General features: G+C 36.5%; 1 protein-coding gene across 7 annotated transcripts in view; it reads right to left on the bottom strand.

Annotated features, from left to right (window-relative positions):
- The window catches only part of Npas3 (neuronal PAS domain protein 3), an 884,724-nt gene that overhangs the window by 611,343 nt on the left and 249,946 nt on the right, over positions 1–23,435 (bottom strand). For 6 of the 7 annotated variants that reach the window (XM_042677875.1, XM_042677876.1, XM_042677877.1 and 3 more), the window contains one exon: positions 3,886–4,130. In XM_042677875.1, coding sequence (XP_042533809.1) covers positions 3,886–4,130 — 245 coding nt within the window. Of the gene's footprint in view, positions 1–3,723; positions 3,775–3,885; positions 4,131–23,435 lie in introns of all 7 variants that reach the window. The other variant, XM_042677878.1, reaches the window with a different exon arrangement.

Raw genomic sequence — 23,435 nt, 5'->3', positions numbered from 1 at the left:
TCAGTGCTTAAATATGAAGCTAGTCTCTGGCTAAGTGATAGATAACATGTTGCTTAACAAAGACCAGTAAGTCTTTCCTCTAAGAAACACTAAAATTTAATTCACAAAAGAGACCTAAACAGTGAATAGAAATTGTGTTTAAATGGTAAAGTTCCTCCCTAACACAGATAGGTTTAATTACCAGTTGTTTTGCATATTTTTCAATTATTCTTTCCCAAGAACTAGGAGTATCTTATATTTTACCTGTTTTAGCATCTTTGGCTGTCACATGCAAAAATTGGTTGTTTAAAAGCTGCAACTAAAATCAAAATAAAACTTAAGACTCACAATGGTAAATATTCCTGGATTAATAGAGTTGCATACTTCAAAAATTGGCTGAAGTCTCTGATATTAGACAGACAGAAAATTTATCTAGTTTTAGTAAATGTCAAATCAGCAGCTATTGCTTTTAAGATTAATAAAAGATGTAATGGTTTCTAGATAGACTCTAAATAGAGATTACTATGAATGGAGAAGTGATTTACCAACAGCCACCACAATGAGATTTCTTTAAAGGTTACAATCATCAGTTATTTAGCTGAAACACTGCTGAGAATGCCTGGTCATTTCTTGAATAATGCATAATGTTCATTGTAGATTTGATCTGTATTATAACAATACAGATATTTTTAAAATAATAGAAAAAAATCTGCTACCTTCCAATTGCTTAACATATCATTTCCATGAAGTAATTGACTCGGGACATATTACACACTGTCACCTGAGCGTTCTCTCGGCAAGCATAACTTGTAATAATCTGTATTTTACAACAGGCATCACAAAACAAACTCATCAACCTTTATAGACTGTTAAGAAAAGATGCAATGAATGCAGGGCAGAATGAAAGACCTTTCTGAGGCAGTAAATTTAAATGATTAAACTTCTATAGAGTTGTGTGGGACAAATTTGAATTTGAGCTTTGAAATTTAATTATTAACATGATCGACTCATCACATTAAAAATGTTGCCTACATGGTGTAAATACTTTTCATATGAATTTCCAAATGCCTGTAGGTTTATTCAAGAGACTGTTCAGAGAGGCACTGAATATAATGTCTCTCGTTTTTATTGTTGGATTATGAACTGCACTTCCCAGGATGCTGCAGGCTATTTATATAAGCTTGTTTATCCATATGAACTTCTTCAAGGGCACAACACAGAAGACCTTAATAAATTAAAATGAATTTCTTTTGATGTTGTTGTTTCATGAATGTTTGATCAGAATGAGTAGCAGTTTTGCATTAAAGAAGTCAAGTAGAGCAATAAATTGTACATATATTCTTGCAGCAGAAGCAGCTTACAGAAAGTGCCCACTGCATGCTAGGAATTTCTGAGATTTAGAAAAACAGGATGGATGCATTGGGCTTGGAGTTAGTGCTAGCTTACTGTCTTATTTGCTGAGAAAAAGTAATATACCTGTATGAACTTAGATGCTCTGCTATTATCTAGTGGGAATTTTCTTTTTAATTGTAAGAATTTCTATGTCATTTTAGGCTTCTAAATGCCTATCAAAACCTTCCTATTTCTCTTAGGGACAGCTGCATACATTCCATAGACTGTAACAACCATAGAACAGAGACCACATTTTAACTCCATGATATTAGTTATACAGTTGAGCTAACTGGAAGCCACAAAATATAAATTAATTAGTCATAGTCAAAAACTGAGAAAACTCTCCCTTGCAATATTTTATGGTGGCAATACAAAACAAGTATCATTTATAGAAATGGTATGTGAGAGACAGAGCATTAGGAACACAAGAAAACCAGATTCTTGTCTTATATCTGTTAACAATTATAAGGTCACATCTCTTATATGAAAAATGAGGCATTCATAAAAGTTATAATTCTAAACATAAGCTGGACTATCAAACTAGGTAGAATGGAAGGACAAGAAACATCATATTTTTCTACTTTGGTTTTCATATAAAAAGGACTATTCATCCCAAACTCTTAAAAATGGAAGTACTTATTACAATTTTATTCATACCTTTAGTTTGGGAGATAGTACTTCAGTATCAAGAACATTCATTAATACATTCTCAGTACTGCACTGCCAAGTTACTACTTGTATTCTCAAGAGTAGAAGGGATGTTCAATGACATCAGAAAGAGAGCTTCATTTACTGGTCATGAGCTACCATATACTGACATCCTACTTGTGAGAGGTACTCCAGTTGTGTGTTCTCCTCAAACTTTGAATAGCATAAGTTCCAGAGAAATGGATTTTAAACTATGGCCTGTGGGCCACCTGGAAGCTGCTGTTTTAGAAATACAATTTTATTCGAACCTGGGCACCTTCACTCATTAGCATAGTGTCTATGTCTGATTTCATGCTACAATGGGAGAGTACATACCAAAGACTACAATATTTACTACATGGTCTTTCAGCAAAAATATTTATCAATGATTACTTTAATTTTAATTTAATTTTAATTTTCCCCATAACACAAGCATAACACAATCCATAAATAATTATAGATTGAATATCCCTTATTTGAAATGTTGGATCCAAAGTGTTTCATATTTCAAACTTTTCTTCAGATTTTGGAACAAATGATATCTTAGAAATAAGAATGAAGTCTAAACATGAAATTCATTCATGTTTCATAAATGCCAAATATATATATATATATATATATATATATATGTAGCCTCAAGGTAATATTATATGATATTTTTAATAATTATATATTTGAAACAAAGCTTCAAGTTGTGGCATTATGTCGGTACTCAAAAGGTTCAAAAGTATCTGATTCAGATTCAGAATTTTTGGATTAGAGATGTTCAATCTATAACAGATTCACACACATACACACAGAGATGTACATGTGATCATAGCTTATAGCATGCATTTGTAAATAACCACTACTTTGATCTCTGTAACTCAATGAATATCTTATAAAATTTTATATCTCACTTCAAGAACCCTTTCCTATAACAGCTGAGGCTACAGGGCCTCTTCCAGAGGAAGCTGTAGGGTGCCATCATATAACTAGAGAATCAAATCCCCCAAAGAGATTACTTGCAGCTGCCCCAAATGTCAATTTTATTCCATGTTCATCAAGGGTTTAGATACAAGGCTGGGACATAAGAATCTAGCAGCTCCTTTAAATCAGATGCCTTGAGGTCTTAAAGATAGGGAGTTAAAGGCCAGCATCATGTATGCATCAATAAATATATACTTGCATATTTAAATGCTAAAAGTGGTATAATTTACCAGGAGTTTCAGAAATGCACAAGAAAATATCTTAAATATCACAAAACTAGACCTCTCATCTAAATGCAGTAAATGCATTAAAGATTTAAAGAACAAATACATATTTATACTCTTAACTTTTAAGCAATATTTCTATAGAGAAACACAAAACATTAATGCATTGATTTTGTGGTCATTAAAATCATTAACTCAAATGCCTGCTCCAGTTGGACTCTGCTCGCTTCCTCTCTTTGGTTACATAAAGCATAACTTATCAGCTCCACCTTTTAGCCAATAATCTCAAACTCCACCCACCAAGAAGAATCTGATACATTAATAACATCACATAAATAAAAACCCAGAAGACTTTAGCTGGGAAAACCATTTAATTCCCCTCTCTCTGAAGCTTCTTATTTATAAAGTAATAGAATACTTAGGCTGATAGACTATTTGACAATAAAAGAGAAATAGAAGAGGTTTATTTCACCTTCACATGGTGTCTTTCTCATGCAGAGTTCAGATTTCCACATTTGTATCCCTTTAAAGGATTTGATATGCAGGAAAAGAAGAAAGGATGTTGGTAAACATTTCATCATATAGACATCTACAGACCACCATATTCCAAATCAAACAGTGGCCTAAGACTTACCTTTTACTGAGGTGTTAGGTGGAGGGCCTTCCATGCGCAAGTTCCACGGAGGGTCTCCTTGGTTAGCAAAGTCCCTCATTTTCAGATAGCTAATTGTAAGTCGGATGATGGATGCTTTATCAAGCTGGCTGGTAATGGCTGCAGGAAGCGGCAACAACTTGGCCAATTCGTAGAACTCAAAATTTTCTTTTCCCCGCCGGGAGCGAGCAGCATCTCGAGATTTCTCCTTTCTCAATGCTTGTAAACTGAAATCAAGGGAGTAGGGAAGTTGTTTAGAATATAGGGTTTTGTCATTGGACAGAAAGTGGTTTAAGTCTTGGCTTTTCTTTTCCCTCCCTATCCCACCCAAAAGCTACCAAAAAAACAAATTTCAAACATGAAGGGCCAGACAATGGCACTTTTCTGGCTTATCAGAAATTCAAGTTCAAGGAGTAAAAATTGTGTTTTGTTAGCTCTTGTTTCGTAACAAACCTAAACACACATATGGAGTTACATCCATTGTTTCTGAGACATGACGTTTAGAGGTGAGGCTTGATGTGATTTGCTGTAAGAAATTGAAAAGACTGAGTGTGTGGCTCATATAACTATTCTCAAGTTAATGATTTGGTTCATTCAACTCTTGTCACCAGGGGATCTTAAGCCATCAAAAGGAAACATTTTGAAATTTTTATTTTAATTACTGTCTTGGGGAACAAAGGTAAACACGAACACAATTCACTATGACAGAATCAACAAATATCATGCTGATGTGTTTCCATCTTTCTGTTAGGATCATGACACCTTCAGTCAGGTGAAGAAAACAAAACATCTTGATTTAAATGCAACTTCAAAATAGTGCTGATGTTGATAATACTGTAATAATACTGATAATACTGTAACTCCTGATTAGTAGACATGTATTTGTAGATAGATTCTTTATGATACTAAAGAATACATTGCCAAAAAAGTCAAACTTTGGGATAACTTAAAATTTGTGTTGAAAGATAAAAACTCTTGTCTAGGTTATTAAAATTTATAAGCATTATAGACATATTACTTCACAGAAGAGACAACAGGTAGAATCCAGCGTTTTCCTTTAACTATTCATGTGCATTTCTGTTTGAAGTTAGCTCACATTGCTGAGGGCAGAATCTGGCACAACTGAGGGTGTGTGTGAACATCTGATGAGACAATTCCTCTGAATTGCTCTGTCTGTTTTGTGTCTGATGAGAAATGCATTCAGATTCAGAACCCAATGATAAGTAAATGACTAATATTGACAGTACTGAGTTATCAGTAAAATAATCATTAACTATCCACACTATTAAACTCTGAAGGCCTTTTAAATCTATGTGTTCCCATTATAAAATAAAAGAAGCTTGGTATTGTTGGCTCATGCCTGTAATCCTGGCTGCTCAGGAAACTGAGACCTTACTCAGGGTTTAAATCAGGAATGGCCATGACACTTGTATCTCCAATTAACTACCAAAATGTTGGAAGTGAAGCTGTGGCTCAAGTGGTAGAGAACCACCCTTGAATAAAAAAGCTATAGGACAGTGCCCAGACCAAGCTAGGAGTTTAAACAGCAGTACAGGCATGCACACACACACGCACGCACGCACACACACACACACACACACACACACACACACACACACACACACACACACACACCAGGAATGAAGAACACAGGAAGTCTGGAAGAATAGGTCAGAATAATGTAAAGCGTGACTGTTCTCTATGAAGACACTATGGAGAAAAATATGCCCCACTTTATCCTAGTATCTGACATTGTTCACTGTGCAAACTGCATGCAACACAAACACAATATTTGTCTTTATATCTGTGTTATTTGAGAAATGCCATGATGCTCTAACCAGATTTGTGGGTTAACATCACAATCAAGATATCACGTGCATTCTAGTAATAATAGTTTCTATATTAGCTAACCACATTTATCTCAAACCTAGACAAAAAAATGCTATCACTTTCAGAGTCAGTCTCAAATGATAACCTAAGGCAACAACATCACCAATTTACATGGAAAGGGCATATGATGTCATTCATTTCTTAATATCTTAGCTACTATTTATTTGATTCTACAAATGCTCAGATTTGACAATAAAAACCATGTAAGCAAAGTGAGAATCATCTTAAAATCCAACAGAGTATATGTGACCAGGGTCCAGTTAACATCTATGATTTTAAAAAAACCACCTTAGGTCTTCGTTTAGACAATGAGCGCAATTTATGTAACCACAACTAGGTTGGCTGTGTCAAAGGAATACCGTGTTTTGACATGTTTTCTCCATCATTTATCCACAGAGGAAAGTGCAGTTGTTCAAGCTTAGTGCTTTGCTTTTTTTCCTGGTGGTTAATTGGAGATAAGAGTCTCACAGACTTGCCTGCCCAGGCTGGCCTTGAACTATGATCCTCAGCTCTCAGCCTCCTAAGTAGCTAGGATTATAGGCGTAAGCCACCGGTGCCCAGCAGTGCTTTGCTTTTATGTGTAATCCTGCAATCAAAAGCTATTGCAGAGGATAAGCTAAACTTATATTCAGTTTTTAGTTCAGTAAGTGACTATGATGGAGCTCTAGAGCAGCAGTTGCAAACGCCTTGAAGATTACTGTGGGGAATGTCACAATACAGAAGGGTCCATGGGGACATAAGAGGTCAGTAACCCAGCAAAGGCAAGGGAGACATAGTTCTAACTGACCACTGCCCTAGGAAAGCTCATTTGCTATTCCAGATATCCCAAGTTGCAATTTCTGGAGAAAACAAAAATATGAATTGTTATATGACATTTTCTAATTTTATGTTAACTCAACTTTTTATATTACATAAGCCAAACAATCATATTCAAACATGGATCACTTTATGATTGGGATCATGGATTAATTTTATAACTGGTAATAATTTGGAAAGCCAGTTTTCAAGGTAGTTTTACATGGATGTTATGTCTAATTTTTCCTTTCCACCTATCACCCAAATGATCACAAATGAATTCATTATCTAATTAATATTTCTAATACTTAGTCTAGAAATTTCTCTATGCAACTCAAGCAAAGTGGATGATTAAGCTATCATTCTGAAATTGATATTAATGCATGGGCTTGTCAATAAACTAAGAGAAAAAAGTGCCCATGTAATTGTAACCCCTCTGTACAGTATTTTCACAATAAAAAAAAATTAATCCTCAGGAGGGCCAGAGACAGTAAAGGGGGAGAGAAAAAATGAGTGTTGACCAATGGCCACTAACTTATGGTTAGTTAGAATCAAGAGGTACTATTTCATCGTCTGTTGTACTATAGCATCAATGAGTATACATTTTGAGAAACTTAGAAGAAATGATTTTGAAAGTATTCATCAAAAAATTATAAATGTTTGAAAAATAGATATATTTATCCTGATTTAAGCCATTATGCAACAAATACATGTGTGGAACATGATTATACAATTTCCTAGTAATACTTATCTCTTTTATGTTGTTGTGCATCAGGTAAAGACAACAAAATTTTAAAAACACATAGCTTAATTTTAGTAAGAAAAAAAAAAACATTCTGCTTCTTGAGTGATGACGGAAATTAACTGAGCAGGCTCCAAAGGACAGAGAGTTGTGATATACTCCAAGAAGAGCAGTAAACAGACATGGATGTGTTGTCTAAACATCGTGCTTCTCTAAAGAGCAATCAGGACTCATTTTATGTGTGGCACTTCATGTCCTTGTTTTCTTCTCCACCTCCTGTCTCCCCCCCCATCTCTATCTCTAACTCCCACTACATCCCCTTACTAGTAATAAAAGGTTTCTATGACTCTCATATCTCTTCATTATGCAAATGCCATAGTTCAGGAGACTTTTAGAACAACATCACTATGTCTGTAATAAGTAATAATTAATAATGAGGGTAACACATAAAATACAGTCAATAGATTATAAAGGCAGTGGAGATGCTAGTATACTAGATGAAGCTAAAGACCTTAAGGCAATAACAAAGTTTGTGGATTAATCTTTTGCTTGCTTTTGTGAAGTAGGGACTAAGTTATAAGCAATTTTCAAATGGAATTAAGGACTACATTAAAGCCTAAGGTAAACTTTGTGTTTGTGTATTTTGTTCTAAACAAACAAACAAAAAAACCCTGGCCATATATGTGGAATACTAAAGGAATGGACATTTTGTACATGAATAAAAGGTTATAGTGCCAGTCTCTACAATCTAAAATATAATTAAATTTTGGATCCATCCACAAGTAATTTGATCTACACTTCCCCATGCTCTATGTTTTTCCATCTAGACTCAAAAGAGCAGAAAAAAAAGTTTTTTTAATCTCTAGCAGATACTGAACAAATATCAACTCTTTTTGATGACTACATTATCATCTTCAACAACAATAATCATCTCAGGCATAGATCAACAAAAAAGTCATCATTCACTTATATCCACTAATATTTTTCCTCCTTTGGGTAGCATATACAGAAGTGTGTGTGTGTGTGTGTGTGTGTGTGTGTGTGTGTGTGTGTCAAGGGGAGATAGTAAATGATTTTCATATTCTCATAAGGGGTCCAAACCAAAAGGGTCATTACCTTTTACCTAGAATTCCATCTTATAAGGACATGGAATGTAGAGCCAGACTGCCTTTTATAAACCCTGGCTCTATTGCTGCCTGATTGTGTAAAGCCGAGTAAGGTGTTAACTGCTATTGCCTCAGTTTTTCTTGTCTGTGAAATATGCTAACACTGTTCCCCCTTCATTAAGATTTTTTACAAATAAAATAATGACTTTTTGTTGAAATGCTTATAATGCAGCCTGACATATACATGACATGGTTAATGAACACCTAAGCTCAGTTCATGGTGCTAGTTCTATTCTCTTTTCTTTTCTTTTCTTTTTTTTGTCGGTTGTGGGGCCTGAAGTCTGGGCCTGGGAGCTATCCCTTAGCTCTTCAGATCAAGGCTAGCACTCCACCAATTGAGCCACAATGCCACTTTTTCTGCTTATGGGGTGCTGAGGAATGAACCCAGAGCCTCATGCATGCAAGGCAAACTCTGTACTACTGAGCCACCTTCCCAGCCTGCTAGTTCTATTCTTAATCCACAAGTCTCATTCATAATATACTATCTTTTTCATTAACAGGATCCCTATTCCCTAACACAGTATATTGTGTACTTTACTGAAACAAAATTCCCTTATGACTGAGATACTAAGGTTCTCTCCTAACATAATCATTATTCCTATGGTTTATTCACTGTATATCACAAGTTTGCTCAATTAGTCATCTAAATATCTGCATGTGTTTAATTAATGGAATTATTTTCTGTACAGGACAGTAAAGAAGCAGTGTTAGAACATTATCCCAGAAAATAATGGCCTTCAGTTGAAGCAAAGGATATTTTCTTTATATATAAAAATAAATAAGTAAACAGATGTTAAGAGAAATAATTATTCAAGGTGATTGTGAAAATATCTATAGAGGAATTTTAAATGGCAATAGTGTTCATTGTTTAAATAGGGATACAGGTTGACCCATTGCAACAATGAGATGTACAAGATGCTAAGTCGAAAAACGAACTTTACAATTTAGGCAGGGGGGTTGGGAGAGTGTAGTTGAGGAGGTGGGAGAGAAGGGATGGTAGGGGAAAAACAAAGGAGGAGGCAACAATGCTTGATAAGAAATGTACTCATTACCTTGCTAATGTAACTGTAACCCCTCGGTACAGTATTTTCACAATAAAAACTTACTTTTAAAAAGAAAACATTTGGGCAACAACAACAAAAAAAAGATCACATTGTATTCTTAGAAAGAAGTTGATTTCTCAAAATATCTTTCAAAGGTCACATATTTCAAAGTAGGCAAAACCCCAAATCCAGGACCATGGAGAGCTCATCAGGATATGTGGTACTTAGAAAGAAAACGTTTGATTGTGTCTGGGTCCTCAGTCTGCACACTGAGGGCCAGGCCACAGTGTGCAATCCTGCTTAAGTCAGAACCAGAAAATATAATGGCCAAAGACAAATCTTAATATAAAGGGAACTGCCAGTGTCATGAGACTTGACCAGGATTTGCGATCTCTGTGATTTTCCCATGGAACTAGAAGGTGTTGATAATTTATTGGTCACTTGTCTATAGTGGAGAAAATTTAACTTCAGATTTGAGTACTCATTAACTTTAAAAGAAATAAACTTATCCTTTGAGGTTGATGAAATTTAGCTTTGCGAAATTGATTACTTTGGTTTCCAACTTCACAGAAATGTCTATAATTACAGAAATGATATAGTTGGGACATCTACAGAAGATAGAATAAAGATAACAAATGCTTTATCTTCTCCAATGATTTCTTCACAACCATGTTTTTAATCAATTTTTAAAATAATTATATTTGTAGAACAGCTTTCACTATGCTATCATCAATTAAAAAAACACAATATATGTAAGTAAAAAATTCTTCCTCTAAGTCTCAGTATGATACCTTTCTATAAACTTTTAGAATATACTATCTGGTCTTTATCACAGAAGATGGCAGATTTTGGCTATCCAACTATAGGTAAAATAAGAGATATGCTCAAAATGGTTTTAAAATTTACCTTTTTAAAGTACTTCTAAGGAACCAGACAGGCAGGTTTTTATGGATTTTCCTACTTGTTTTGCTTAGGAGAACCCAGCACTACAGACTTCTACTATTTATCAATTAATCTGGCATGCAGCCTCAAAGGAAGAAGGTCGACCTGTATTAAAAATGCAGCCATCAAAAATTCATCAAAGGCTTCAGCATTTTAACTCATGAACCTTTGAACACCTGCATACTTGTCAGATCTCTGGTCAGAGTTAACTGTGAAATCTATAGTTACTCCAGTACCTACACTTGCTCTGACACGAGCTGAATGAGGAGGCTTCCCAAAGAAAAGTCACAGTAACAATTCTATAAACAAGCTTGCCCTTCCTTTACTTTTAGTAAAACAGCCCACTCCAAACTGATATCACATGAAGTTCAAAGTCAATCAAATCAGTCTGCTGCAAAGACAAGAATAAACATTTTATCAGGACTTTTATTTTAACATGATTGTAAATATCATCTTCCTTACAAAGGAATATAGTTCAGGGATCCATAAACAACTATTATATGGTAGGGTCATGGACAATAAAAGCTCACAGGTTGAAATCTTTTAATGCTCTCCAAGAAGAGGTAATAATTTCAGAAATCTTTGTGTAACACATGAAGAAATCTGGATAGTGAATGCTGGATAAAACTGGAACCTTCAAGTTCAAGGTAAGAACTCTGCTGCTTAACTAATGCACTGCTCATAGCTGTCATCATTAATTTATGTTAGCCTCTGTAAACATCAAGAGTATAATAGGCCAATTTCACAACTAAATATAGATGCACATTTTGCCCTTATATAAATGGCAGATTGCTGCTGTAGATCATCACTACAGCAACACGTCAGTAAAGATGCACTGTTTGATGGTCTGATGCGCACACAATATATAAAACCAGTTGTAATGGTTGTTTGGAAGCAAAGTGTAACATAGCAGCAAAATTTCATTTGTTCCACAAACTCAGGATGTATTAAGCTTGGCTGACAAAGACTGTTTGATGTGTTAAATCAGTTTGACCTTCATTCTTGCTTTATTTTTCTCATTTAACATGTGAAATGACCATTATTTTTCCACATGTAAGAAAATATCAGATTGATTGCTTTTATAACGTATCCAAAAAATCTGCAACTGGTAACATATGATAAAGTATCAAAAGTTAAGATGTATATTTACAAGTTTTAAGCTAAGATATATTCTGATTGAATAATCATGACCTATTTGATTTATGATAATATAGATCAAAAAAGTAGTTAAAACCATTCTGTTGAATGCCTCCCTCCCATCTTCAGAAAATGTCTTGTGTATGTTTGAATGTAATAATTAAATTAATTGTTTTTAGCCAATGAGAATTTTTATTATTAGCACTTTAAATAAGAGGATTTAGTTCCAGAATGAGCCATTGGAATGGGAGCAAAGAAACTCAGTGGTCTGCATAGTTCTACTTAACTAGTGTTCACCTTGATTCAAATAACCTGTGAACGAACCACAGCAAGACCAAACTATTCATTGTATACTTTGGTGTCTGCCCCAAACCCTTCATGAATCAGAGTTTTTGTTCTTCATTTTCCCTCTAGAACTTTAAACTACACAACTGGCAGTTCCATAATAATGAAAAAAATGGCAGCTTTATCAAGTAATATCTCTCCGCCCAACAAATAACACTTTACCTTGGAGCAACTTGTATATTTCACACCTTAAATTTCTATTTACCAAATCAGCTAATCACTTCACAATTGAACTCAGAACAAAAAAAATTATCAATTAAAGTGGTTGAAACTCCAGCAAATTATCATTTAGGAATGAAGTAATTGCTTTCATCAGAGCAGAAAAGCCCGCCAGAACAGAAATGTCACTTTAGATTAGTGTTCTCACTCCTGAAGCTATGGATGACACAGCTGATATAAGACTAAATGCCAAGACCAATCAATTGCTTTTGTGGCTCTGCTCTGAGCTGCTGTAAAAGGGGCCATTTTCTAGGATCTACTCTTCATTATAGTAAATGCTATCTCCTTGGTAACATAATTCCATTTCTCATAAATTCTGTCTGAGACCATTGTCCTAACAATGGATGTTTGTGGAAAAGAATGCTGTTGGTTTAATGCGCAGAATTAAGTATGAATGGCTGTCAAACTGCTCGAGTTTACTACTTCTTAAGCATAAATTGAAGTCTTATACATTTAAAAAGAGTTCTTGGGAGAAATTAATGTCCTGAACACGGGAAGATACTGTCTTTGAAGGTTTTGTGCCACTGGTATAGGATTTTGAGTGTTCTAATAATTATCTGTCCTGTACATTAAATCAGGGAGCTTACACCTGAGGTGGGAGAATACTTCACTTCCTTTCTCAGCAGTGTAGGTTGCAAGTGCAGAAGCTCAGAAGTAAGTATGGACTCATTAGGTATCTGTATGTGATTTCTCAATAGCCACAAATGTGGGTTTTTCTTTTCTTTTTTTTAAAGATGTTCTTTAAACTGTCTGTTTCCTGGAAAGCATCCAGATCTTAATTTATAGTGTTCATCTGCCTTCCCCCTCCTCACTAAAGTTACAAGACTCTGGTTGCAAGCTCCAATTAAAAGGAAATTGAAGAAGCTAATATAGTGAGAAGGTGGCAATCCCTGCACTGCTCTCTTCAGGCCTGAAGTTCAGAAAGAGATTCAGGATCACGGGCCTTTGCCCGACATGGGATAAAGGCTTTCTCATCCTGGTGAGCACACATGTGTAACTTCTATTAACAGTAACAGGAAGCGTGAGCACACATTGAGAGAAGTCTGTGGCTAAATAGTTGAAAGGGGCAGAGCATCTCCTCTGAAAGACAAAATGAGAAGGAAGGATGGGCAACCTTGATTGCAAGATATTTTACTATCCATGGAGAGGGCAACTACTGGAATGTCTAGCACTCTAAGGAACCACGCTATCTTTTTTTTCTTTGTATCAATAGCAGGAATGTGAATGTGTATGTGTTTGTGTGTGTGTGTGTGTGTGTGTGTGCATGCACACGCATGGGCACATGCACATATACACCAATACTGGGACTTGAACTCAGGGTCTGGGCACTGTCCTTTAGCTTCTTTGCTCAAAACTAGTGCTCTACCAATTGAGCCACAGCTACACTTTCTGCTTTTAGCTGTTTAGTTGAAGATAAGAGTGGTATAATTTCCTGCCCAAGCTGGCTTCAAACAGTTTTTCTGTCAGGGCTGTTTTTGAAACCCAATCCTCAGATCTCAGCCTATTGAGCAGCTAGGATCACAGGTATGAGACACTACCTGTTGGCTTATTTGGGTGGTATTGAGAGTACTTAATACTATATCAAAAAACAGCACAGAACCTAATAAACCCTAATATGTTTGAATGCTGTCTTTTTTCAGCCAGGTTCTAAGTGTCTTAAATATGTGTTATTGGATTTTCACACTTGGAAGTATTGGCCCTGGAGTGGGAAGGGGTCAATATCAAAGATTGGAAGGCAGCTAATCCATGCTGGACCCATCTAAAACTAAACAAGTAACTACTTAACACCTCTAACTTTTCACTCATCATATTTAAATGGAAATTAAGTCATCAACAATGTTCTATTCAACTTATAGTCACTCTTAAACATTTCACAATAAATTACAAAAACTTCATTTCTTGGGCTGGGAAGGTGGCTTGGTGGTAGAATGCTTGCCTTGCATTCATGAGGCCCTGGGTTTAATTTTTCAGCACCACATAAGCCGAAAAAGCTGGAAGTGGTGTTGTGGCTCAAGTGAGCTGAAGAGCTCAGTGACAGCACCCAGGGCCCATGACCGGAAAAACAAAAAACAAAAAACCTTAATTTCTTAATGAAATTAAGAAATTCTTTAATAAGATCTCATTTTTTAGGCTGAAAAATATCTTCTAATTTGGAGCCGACATATTTGGTGTTAATTGCTGGAAATCCCAAGCTCAATTGCCTTAGAATTCAAATTCAAATGACCTTTTCTAGAAGAAAATTTTATTTTTTCTTTAATGGCCACCTTTAAACACAATTGACAAGTCCATCAGCCTTGAGAAACATTATATACTATGCCTTGTTTATCTGGATTCTTTTAAAACCATACCATTTATTCAGATTCCAAAACTGCAGTATAAGGTTACCAAGACTAAATTGTATTCAGTTCCAGGGGAACCCTTTGCAAAGACATAGCCAAACACTTAGAAAGTTGCCTCTAAGGAAAAAAAATAACTAGAAATATCATTTTCTTAGAAATACATTTCTAAAATAGATTAATTATAACTTTGGTGAAGAAAAATTACAAATAAAACTAAAATTTAATCTTTCAACATATAATTACAATAAGCAACTAGCATTTATCTAAATTATGGAGATTTCTCAGACACAGGGTAGCCCATGTTTGTTAGGAAACTGAAATGGTCCAATGGTAGACAGTAATTTTCTCAACAAGTCTTGATCATATAGATGCCATTAAAAAATTGTGAGCTGGGGATATAGCTTAGTAGAAGAATGCTTGCCTAGCATGCGCAAGGTGATCCCTAGCAAAGGAAAACCAAAAGTAATTTAAAAAATCTTTAGTAACTGAATGGGTAGGGCAGCAAATGATTAATTGAAATGTTATATAATGTGATTAAGCATTTGCCTCCTGACCTGACGATACAACATAATACTTGATTAAAATTAATACTCATTTGCTATTTAGAGATACTTTACATGAGCTATTTCTTAAATACATCTGCTATTTTCTCTCTGCATTTTACTTGGATTTGGGCTGACATATATATATATGTATATATAATTATGTGTATGTATATATATATATATATATATAATATAAAAGTTTCCCCTTAAGTCTCCTTTTGAGTTACCAGGTAACAAAAGATCATTTAGTCCTTATTTATTCATTTGAAAGCAGCAGTGTTTCCTAAAAGCCTAGTTACAAAGTCAGTGAAAAGATCAACAAGCTATCAAAGGCACTGGACAACTTTGCCATATTCTTGTGCTTGTGATATGAGTCACTTTTTAAATATACCCAGATACTCATACTCATACACACACACACAAACACACACACACACACACACACACACACACACACACACACACACACACACACACAGATCATGGAAGTAGAGAAATTAATTGAGAGTTTGAGGATTTAGCTCAGTGGAAGAGCTCTGGCCTGACAAGTGCAAGGCCTTGATTTCAGTCCTCAGGTCTGGAAAATTTTTTAAAAAGCTGTAAAGAGAAATGAATTGAATAGATGATTTCTCCTTGCTATACTTCCCAATAATTCAACATTTCCAAAAATGTTCAGGTGATATTTGAGCTTTACAGGTATCAGATAAAATAAAATTGGTATTTTGCTAAGTTACCTGGTAACTCAAATGTTTTCTTTCCTTCCCTTTCATTTTCCTGTATTTTTACTTTCAGAAAATTTGTAGATTCAGATTCATCTGGATTAGTTTCCTCTCTTTGCTCATAAAAGAGAGATAACTAACAGCAGGTTTAATCCATTTTTGTGTTTCAGATTTATGACATTGTTTGGTCTAGTATAAATGAATTAAAGGTAAGGCTTAGGAACTTAAACTTCCAAAAGATAGAAGGAAATTATTTAAATGATAAAAGAGAACTAGGTGGAAGAATGTAGTATGAGTATGACAGTAAGGGCGTTATTGAGCAATGATGGAGTGATAGGGTGTAAGGAATATTAGAAAATACTTGCCCAGTGAGCAGTAGTACTCAGTATTCAGGAACAGATTTGCTTCTAGATGAGAGTATGGATCGAAATTAACTATCTTCCTTTTAAAAAGAAGCCAAAATCTAAATATTTATAATGGATTATTTTTCAGTTAAAAATATTAGCATGTTTCTTTAAAAAGAAAATTCTTTGCAAACCACTGTGGGCTTCATTTAGCTAACAGCAGAACCATGTGGATAAATGCCATCAATAATCCTCACTGAAAATAGGACTTAACTATTGGCACATTAAAATTTGGATTATGAAGATTTATAACAAAACCAGGTTATCCTGACAAAATGGAGAAGAGGCATGTAATGAAAGCAAACAAAAACTGCTGAAGTCAAAAGGGTTTTTTGGTGAATTTTTTTTCTTTAAATGTGCTCTGTGAAGTTATTTCTTTTTGCCTTTGTTGTTTTTCCCCCTTTGGTTAATCCCCTGTCACTGTTTTTTATTTTGTTACCCTGTGTCTTGTATATATGGCTATCTGAAGGAAAGGGGAATAACAAAATAGTAAGAAAAAGGATGAAGGGTGAACAAATACAACAGTGATACTCACAAGACACCATGTTGGAAATGAACCTAATAACTTGGGGAAAAAGAATCAGGGGAAGGATAACAATGTTCAACAAGAAATGTATTCATTACCTTACTTATGCAACTGTACCCTCTCTGTATATTACCCTTATAAGTAAAATAAAATAAAGAGAGAGAAAGGAAGGAAGGAAGGAAGAAGGAAGGAAGGAAGGAAGGAAGGAAGGAAGGAAGGAAGGAAGGAAGGAAGGAAGGAAGGAAGGAAGGAAGGAAGGAAGGAAGGAAAGAGAAGGATAGGGAAGGAAAGGGAAAGGAGGGGAGGGGAGTGAAGGGAAAAGGGAAGAGAAGGGAAGGGAAAAGGGAAGGGAAGGGGAAAGGAAAGGGAAACGAAAGGGAAGGGAAAGGGAAGGGAAGGGAAGGGAAGGGAAGCCTTTGAGTGTTATATAGAGAGTTTAATAAATGATTCTGGTGGGAGCTCGAATGGCTAGAATATTTATAGAAATGCGAGGGGTAAAGTCTATGAGATTTCAGATGGGAATGAAGAGTCTATCAGAAGCTGAAGTGGAGATTATTCATGTTACTGTGTGGCGAAGAACTTTTCTACATTTAGTCCCTTCCCTGAGATTTTGTGAGAAGCTGGGTTTAAAGCCAAGTAAGGAAAGTAAATGTCAACACAGTCCAGCATTCAGGCTGCCTAAGTCCTTTTGGGAGCTTACAGCACACCATCAACACATCTTTTAGACATCACTGTTATCACTATTGCTTTCAGTCAGGTTATATGATAACTGGGAGTCGAAAGCAGAGAAGTTTTGCTTTTGTTTGTTTATTTTAATGTGCACACTGGCTAGAACAGGAACGTTGTAGATGACTGCAGTGTGCTTATTATAGAGAATAGAATAATAAAAAACAAACACCAACAAAACAACAACAAAAAACCATGAACTGGGGCAGGGAAGGTGTCTCAGTGGTAGAGCGCTTGCCTTGCATGCATGAGGCCCTGGGTTCGATTCCCCAGCACCACATAAGCAAAAAGAAAAAAAAATCCAGAAGTGGCACTGTGGCTCAAGTGGTAGAACACTAGCCTTGAGCTGAAGAGCTGAGGGACAGCGCCCAGGCCCAGAGTTCAGGCCCCACGACCAGACCCCCAAAAAACAAAAAACAAAAAAACCCATGAACTTGGCTGTACCAGGACTATAAGAAAGACACACTGAGGACACCTCAAAAAACAGCAATATCCCACTCACTGCAGGCTAAAAGGTGTAAATGTGAAAACTCATTTAAGACTTGCTCTTAGCCAGGCGCCTCCTGTGGTTCACGCCTGTAATCCTAGTACTCAGGAGGCTGAGCTCTGAGGATCACGGTTCAAAGCCAGCCCAGGCAGGAAAGTGCATGAGACTCATCTCCAATACACCACTAGAAAACTGGAAGTGGCGCTATGACTCTAGGGGCAGAGCGCTCACCTTGAGCTGAAGAGCTGAGGGACAGCGCCCAAGCCCAGAGGTCAAGCCCCACTACCAACAACAACAACAACAACAAAGACTCGCTCTTAAGAAAGAAACAGCGCTTGAGTATCATGCCTGCATAGCACCTCCTTCTAGGATTAATTTCAACATGCTCAGCTGTCCAGGCACTCTGGACTTAAGTGTTCAGGGCACACAGCTCCTGCCCCCACTGTCAGCAGAACTTATTATCATCCACTTCAAGCCGTTGTGTAGCCATATGTAGTGCAAGAGTTGAGGGGTCATGGAGGCCTCTATCCTGATTGCAAAGGAGGTCACACTCTGAGTACAAGGTCAGAATCCCTATGGGGAGACTCTGAGAAGGTCATGCATGAAGCATGAGAAATAAGATGAAGATATAATAGAGAATACTGGCAGTTGCAGATGCCAAGAATATGGAACATTTGTCAAGAAAAGCTATCAGTAGTGAGCAGAGACCATCTAAGAAAGATGGCATGTGGGCTGTAACTAGTAATATCATTAGGATGGGGCTGCCCCAGCCTTTGAGGGCTCCTATTACTCCACATGTTTTAGATACCAGACAGGGAGCTACAGACTTTATTTACCCTGTTGTTCTTTGGTCTAGCTTTAGTCCAATCATCAGCTATTCCGCTATCTCCCTATTCTCCAATTGTAATGGGAATTCCCCTCCTTTGTAATGGGAATATTTGCCCTGTCCTCATATATGCTAGAAGTAGGCAACTTTCCTTCTGATTTTTCAAAAGCTTGAAGCTAAGAGTTGCCTTGAGTCAGAGTAGTGACTGGGCTACTCTTAAGCATTTGGACATGTGTATGAATAGACAAGGAAAGAGGACAGAATGTCATGGTTTGAATATGAAAGTTCCCTGACAAGCTCATGTGTTGAAGGTACTGGCTCTTAGTGTATTCTTTTCAGAGGTTGCTGAACCTTTAGGAGATTGGTTCTTGGGGGAGAAAGAAACTAAGGGCATTCCTTTAAAGTGTATCTTTTCCTCGGCTCTCTCCTCTCTCTCCCACCTGAGTACCATAATGTGAGCAGTTCAGCTCCATCACATCTTTCCACCATGATGCTCTATCTCCCCCTAGTCCAGGCACAATGGAGCCTGCTGACCATGGACTGAATCCTCGAAAGCTCCGAGCAAGATAATTGTTCCTTCTTCACACTGTTTCTCTCGGGTATTTGCCACAAGGACAAAAAGGCCAATTATACATTTAACTCTAGAAATAATCAGGAAAAATATAGATCAAGGCAGTATTCCATGGAAACCAGTCTATCATTTAAAATAGCTTAGAAAGCTGAAAAAAACAGGTACATAATTGCATTTATAGGTTTATGCCACAGTTTCGAACACTTAATCACAATGACAGCTCAACCAGCCTTCTATGGTGGCATCCTATGAAGATTCTTTCTTTGCATTAAAAATTAAAGTAGCTATTTTTTTATGAGTCATCAGAGGCAGCCCCTCCAAGTCATTAGTAATTATCAACTTCTTAAAAGTACACGTTAGACAACTTTGTTTTTATTAGTGCAATAAGAATGTTGAGACAGTGTCTCCCTTGTGTAGCACAACTTCTTTCAGTATATGTTGAAAGATGATTATGCTGATGAGATCTGAATGTCCTCAAAAGTCATGATTATAAATAGTAAACAACACATCCACTAGCAGTACTAATGAAATCAAACCTACCTAGTAAATCAGTCCTTGATTGACATTATGCAAGAGGAAAGAAAAGAAAGAAACATGAAGACTACCCTCCAGGCTTTAATACTCATAAATGCTTCTCCAAACTCAGACGTTAATGGAAGCAAGAAGTAGGAAGCAAGAGACTGTCTAGCATATCTTGGTAATCATACCTGGCATAGTTGCATCACTGTAAATCCTTCCTACACACCAGATGAAGCCATAGCAATAAGAATGTGGAGGAAATCTCTACAGGGGACTCCTAGATGGGCACATTTGCTAGATCTATGTAATCAGAAATTTAAAAAAATAGATTGGAGAAATACTAGAAGGTGAATGGAAAAAGAAATTACAGAGAAAAGAATCCAGGGTGGTAGGCAGCCTACAAATCATATAAGGAAAAATGTTAAGTTTCTGAGATTTAGAATAAGACACCTATCTGGAAGGGCCTTCTGAGAGTCACTGTTTTCCTATAGCTAAATTGCATCTGCTCTAGAAGTTGCCTTTTGGCTTTTAAGTGTTTTAATTCATCTGCTTCTCTTACAGGGGCATCCATGGCCTTCTCATTTGTTTCTGGCTACACATCCCCATTCTCTGGAAGTGTCCTGACCCCACCTGCCAGAGGAGAGAAGCTGACAGCTCAGGTGGAAGGAACAACCATGATATCTAGGTGCAGAATGTGCTGCTTTATAAAATCGATCAGAATGGTACAATTCTAGTCAATTTCACTCACAGCAGGTAGAAGCATGAGAAACATGCTTATGTAAGAGTCTGGCACTGCTCTTCATCTGTAGCTTCCATGGCTGATTGTACAGTTGATCTCAATTGAAAAAGAAAACACACACACACACACATACACACACACACACACACACACAGCCTGCTGGGTAGGCATGCTTCAATTTGCTTCTCTTCACTTGAAATACAGTAAAGAATGGTATATATCCAACTCTAGGCTATAATTTTATTGATAGACTCTGATGGCATTATAAAATCCCTAAGGGCAAAGAGCAAGTGATTTGCTCATGGCACTTGAAATCCAATACAAAATTACAACCTTCATTTGGAAGCACCTTTGAAACTTTTTTTAATCACTCATGATGCATGGTTATCAATACCTGTGTTTGGACTATGATGATGAGAAAGAAGGAGAAAAAAATAGCAAGCCAATTCCTACAGAGAAAATCCCCACAAATTCTGATTGGGAATATCAGAACAACTGATTCAGAAAAGCTCTATGCAAATTGTGAGAAAAGTAGTAAGAATTACATATGAGCAAATTTGATTTCTTCTTCTTCATAATGATTTCTGTCAATATTTATGAGCTACTACTTGTTCAGTGTAGACTAAGGACTTAATATGCAAATTCAAGTTGCATTTTGTAGTTCTAGAACTTGAACTCAGGACCTCTCACTGGCTAATCAGGAACTCTATCATTTGAACTAAGCTCAGCCCTTTTTTGCTTTAATTATTTTTTGAAGGGTAGGATCTCAAGCTTTTGGCCTAGGGCTAGCCTCAGAAATGATCCTCCTACTTACAGTTTCCTAAATACTGGGATGAGAGGCATGCAGCACCATGCTCAGCTTATTGATTGTGATGGGGTTCACTTTTTTCCAGAGCTGTCTGAAAACTGTGATCTTCCTAACTAGTTTGGATTAGAAGCATGAGACATCATACTCAACCTAAATTTGGGTCTTTTATATTGTGGCTTACAAATAAATTTACCTAAACTGGATAATTTGTGCATGAAAGGTAGGAATAAGGAGAATGTCTTGTTAACTCCATGTCCATCTACTTAACTTTCACATGAACTCAGCAGGTATTGTGTGACTTTGAAGCTTTAAACGAAAAGGTCCCAGTGTGATTTGAAGACCGTATGGAAATATGTCATTAGTGTCAAAGAAGTTCTACTATCCATCAGACAGGGAAATCCAGGTGAATAGTATAGAGTTCGTTTCCTCTCTCTAGTCAGGATACTTACATTCCTAGGCACAAGGAAGCTAAATAAACTACCAGAGACAAGCCCTTCCTAGTAATTCCTGCTGCCAGTGGAGGCCCTGGACATAACCAAGGTATGCATAAAAATGATGTGAAAGCATATCTACACTAAAGCAATTGAAAAACAGACCCAATGGAAAATAAAGTTTATTGGGTAGGAACAGGTGGTCCAGATAACGGAGACATTCTATGTTAGGAAAAACTATAACAAGAAATCACAGATATTCATTACAACCAAATACCTATCCATATGTTATAGTCACACTCTCTCTAATAGTTTATGATTTCAGTAAGATGTTTGAATTTTCTCAACTTCTGTGTTTCCTTACCTTAAAATAAAAGGGCTGTTTTCTAGACCCCCTTTGTACCTGAAGGCTATTTTCACCTGTATTTTTGTCATATAACATCAGTGGAACTATGGTGAGTGTGTCTGATGTGTATGAAAGTTACTGCCCATTTCATTGTAGTGTCCAAATGGTGTGGGACTTCTCATTGTCGAGCCTGATAGTGAATACCACAGTCACGAAACCTTTGCTACACGAACACACAACCTGCCTTTCATGAAGGATTCAGCAAAGGATTCATTAAAACCATGCTCTATACGTAACACTAGCCTTATTAAAATTTGTGCTTTATTTTTCCAAAAGAAAGCTTACTCTCAAGAAATTAAAAAAATACAGAGCACAAGCAGTTCCTTAGTATTTGTAAATCCCATGGTTTCCCTTATTTGCAATAACTAGTATATGTCTACGACAAGCAGAAAAGGTCAAAAGCTATGTACACAAGACCATATAAGATGATGTTAAGCAAAATGAACCCCAGGGACACATGTGCTTTTTTCTTTCTTGCTATTGTTTTTAACATATTTATAATGTACTACGTGATTTTTTGTTTCTTTTGTATGTCCTGCCTCCATGGTATAACACCTGTTTTCACTGTATTTGATTCCAGTGCCCTGCATCTTGTATATATACTTTTCTAATTTGGGAAGGGGAAGGGAAAAAACAAAATGCTTAAATAGGGATACAGGTTGAGTCATTGTAACAATTAGATGTAACAAGACATTAAGTTGAAAACGAACTTTACAACTTGTGGGGGGGAGGGAGGGAGGTATTGGGGAGGTGGGGAGGGAAGGGATGGTGGGGGAAAAAACAAAGGAGGAGGTAATAATGCTCAATAGGAAATGTACTCATTACCTTACTCATGTAACTGTAACCCCTCTGTACACTATTTTTACAATTAAAAATGTATTTAAAAAGAAAAAAACACCCAACCCCTCCCCAAATATCAGCTACCCGATTATTTACATAAGAGTACAGAGTTTAGAGGAACGCTGGTGGCTCATGCTTGTAATCCTAGTTACTCATGAGGCTGAGATCTGAGGATCACAGTTTGAAGCCAGCCTGGGCAGGGAAGTCTGTAAGACTCTTATATTTAATTAATCACCAAAAAGCTGGAAGTGGAGCTGTGATTCAAGTGATTGAGTACTAGCCTTGAGCCAAGTGCCAGCACTCAGGCCCTGAGTTCAAACCCCAGTTCCAGCACAAAAATATCAAAACAAGTATATATTTTATATAT

Source organism: Dipodomys spectabilis, unplaced genomic scaffold, assembly GCF_019054845.1.
Source record: "Dipodomys spectabilis isolate Male_0828 unplaced genomic scaffold, ASM1905484v1 ptg000042l, whole genome shotgun sequence".
NCBI lineage: Eukaryota > Metazoa > Chordata > Mammalia > Rodentia > Heteromyidae > Dipodomys > Dipodomys spectabilis.
Note: the sequence above shows the minus strand (reverse complement) of the source record. Positions and strands in the feature narration are given on the sequence as shown.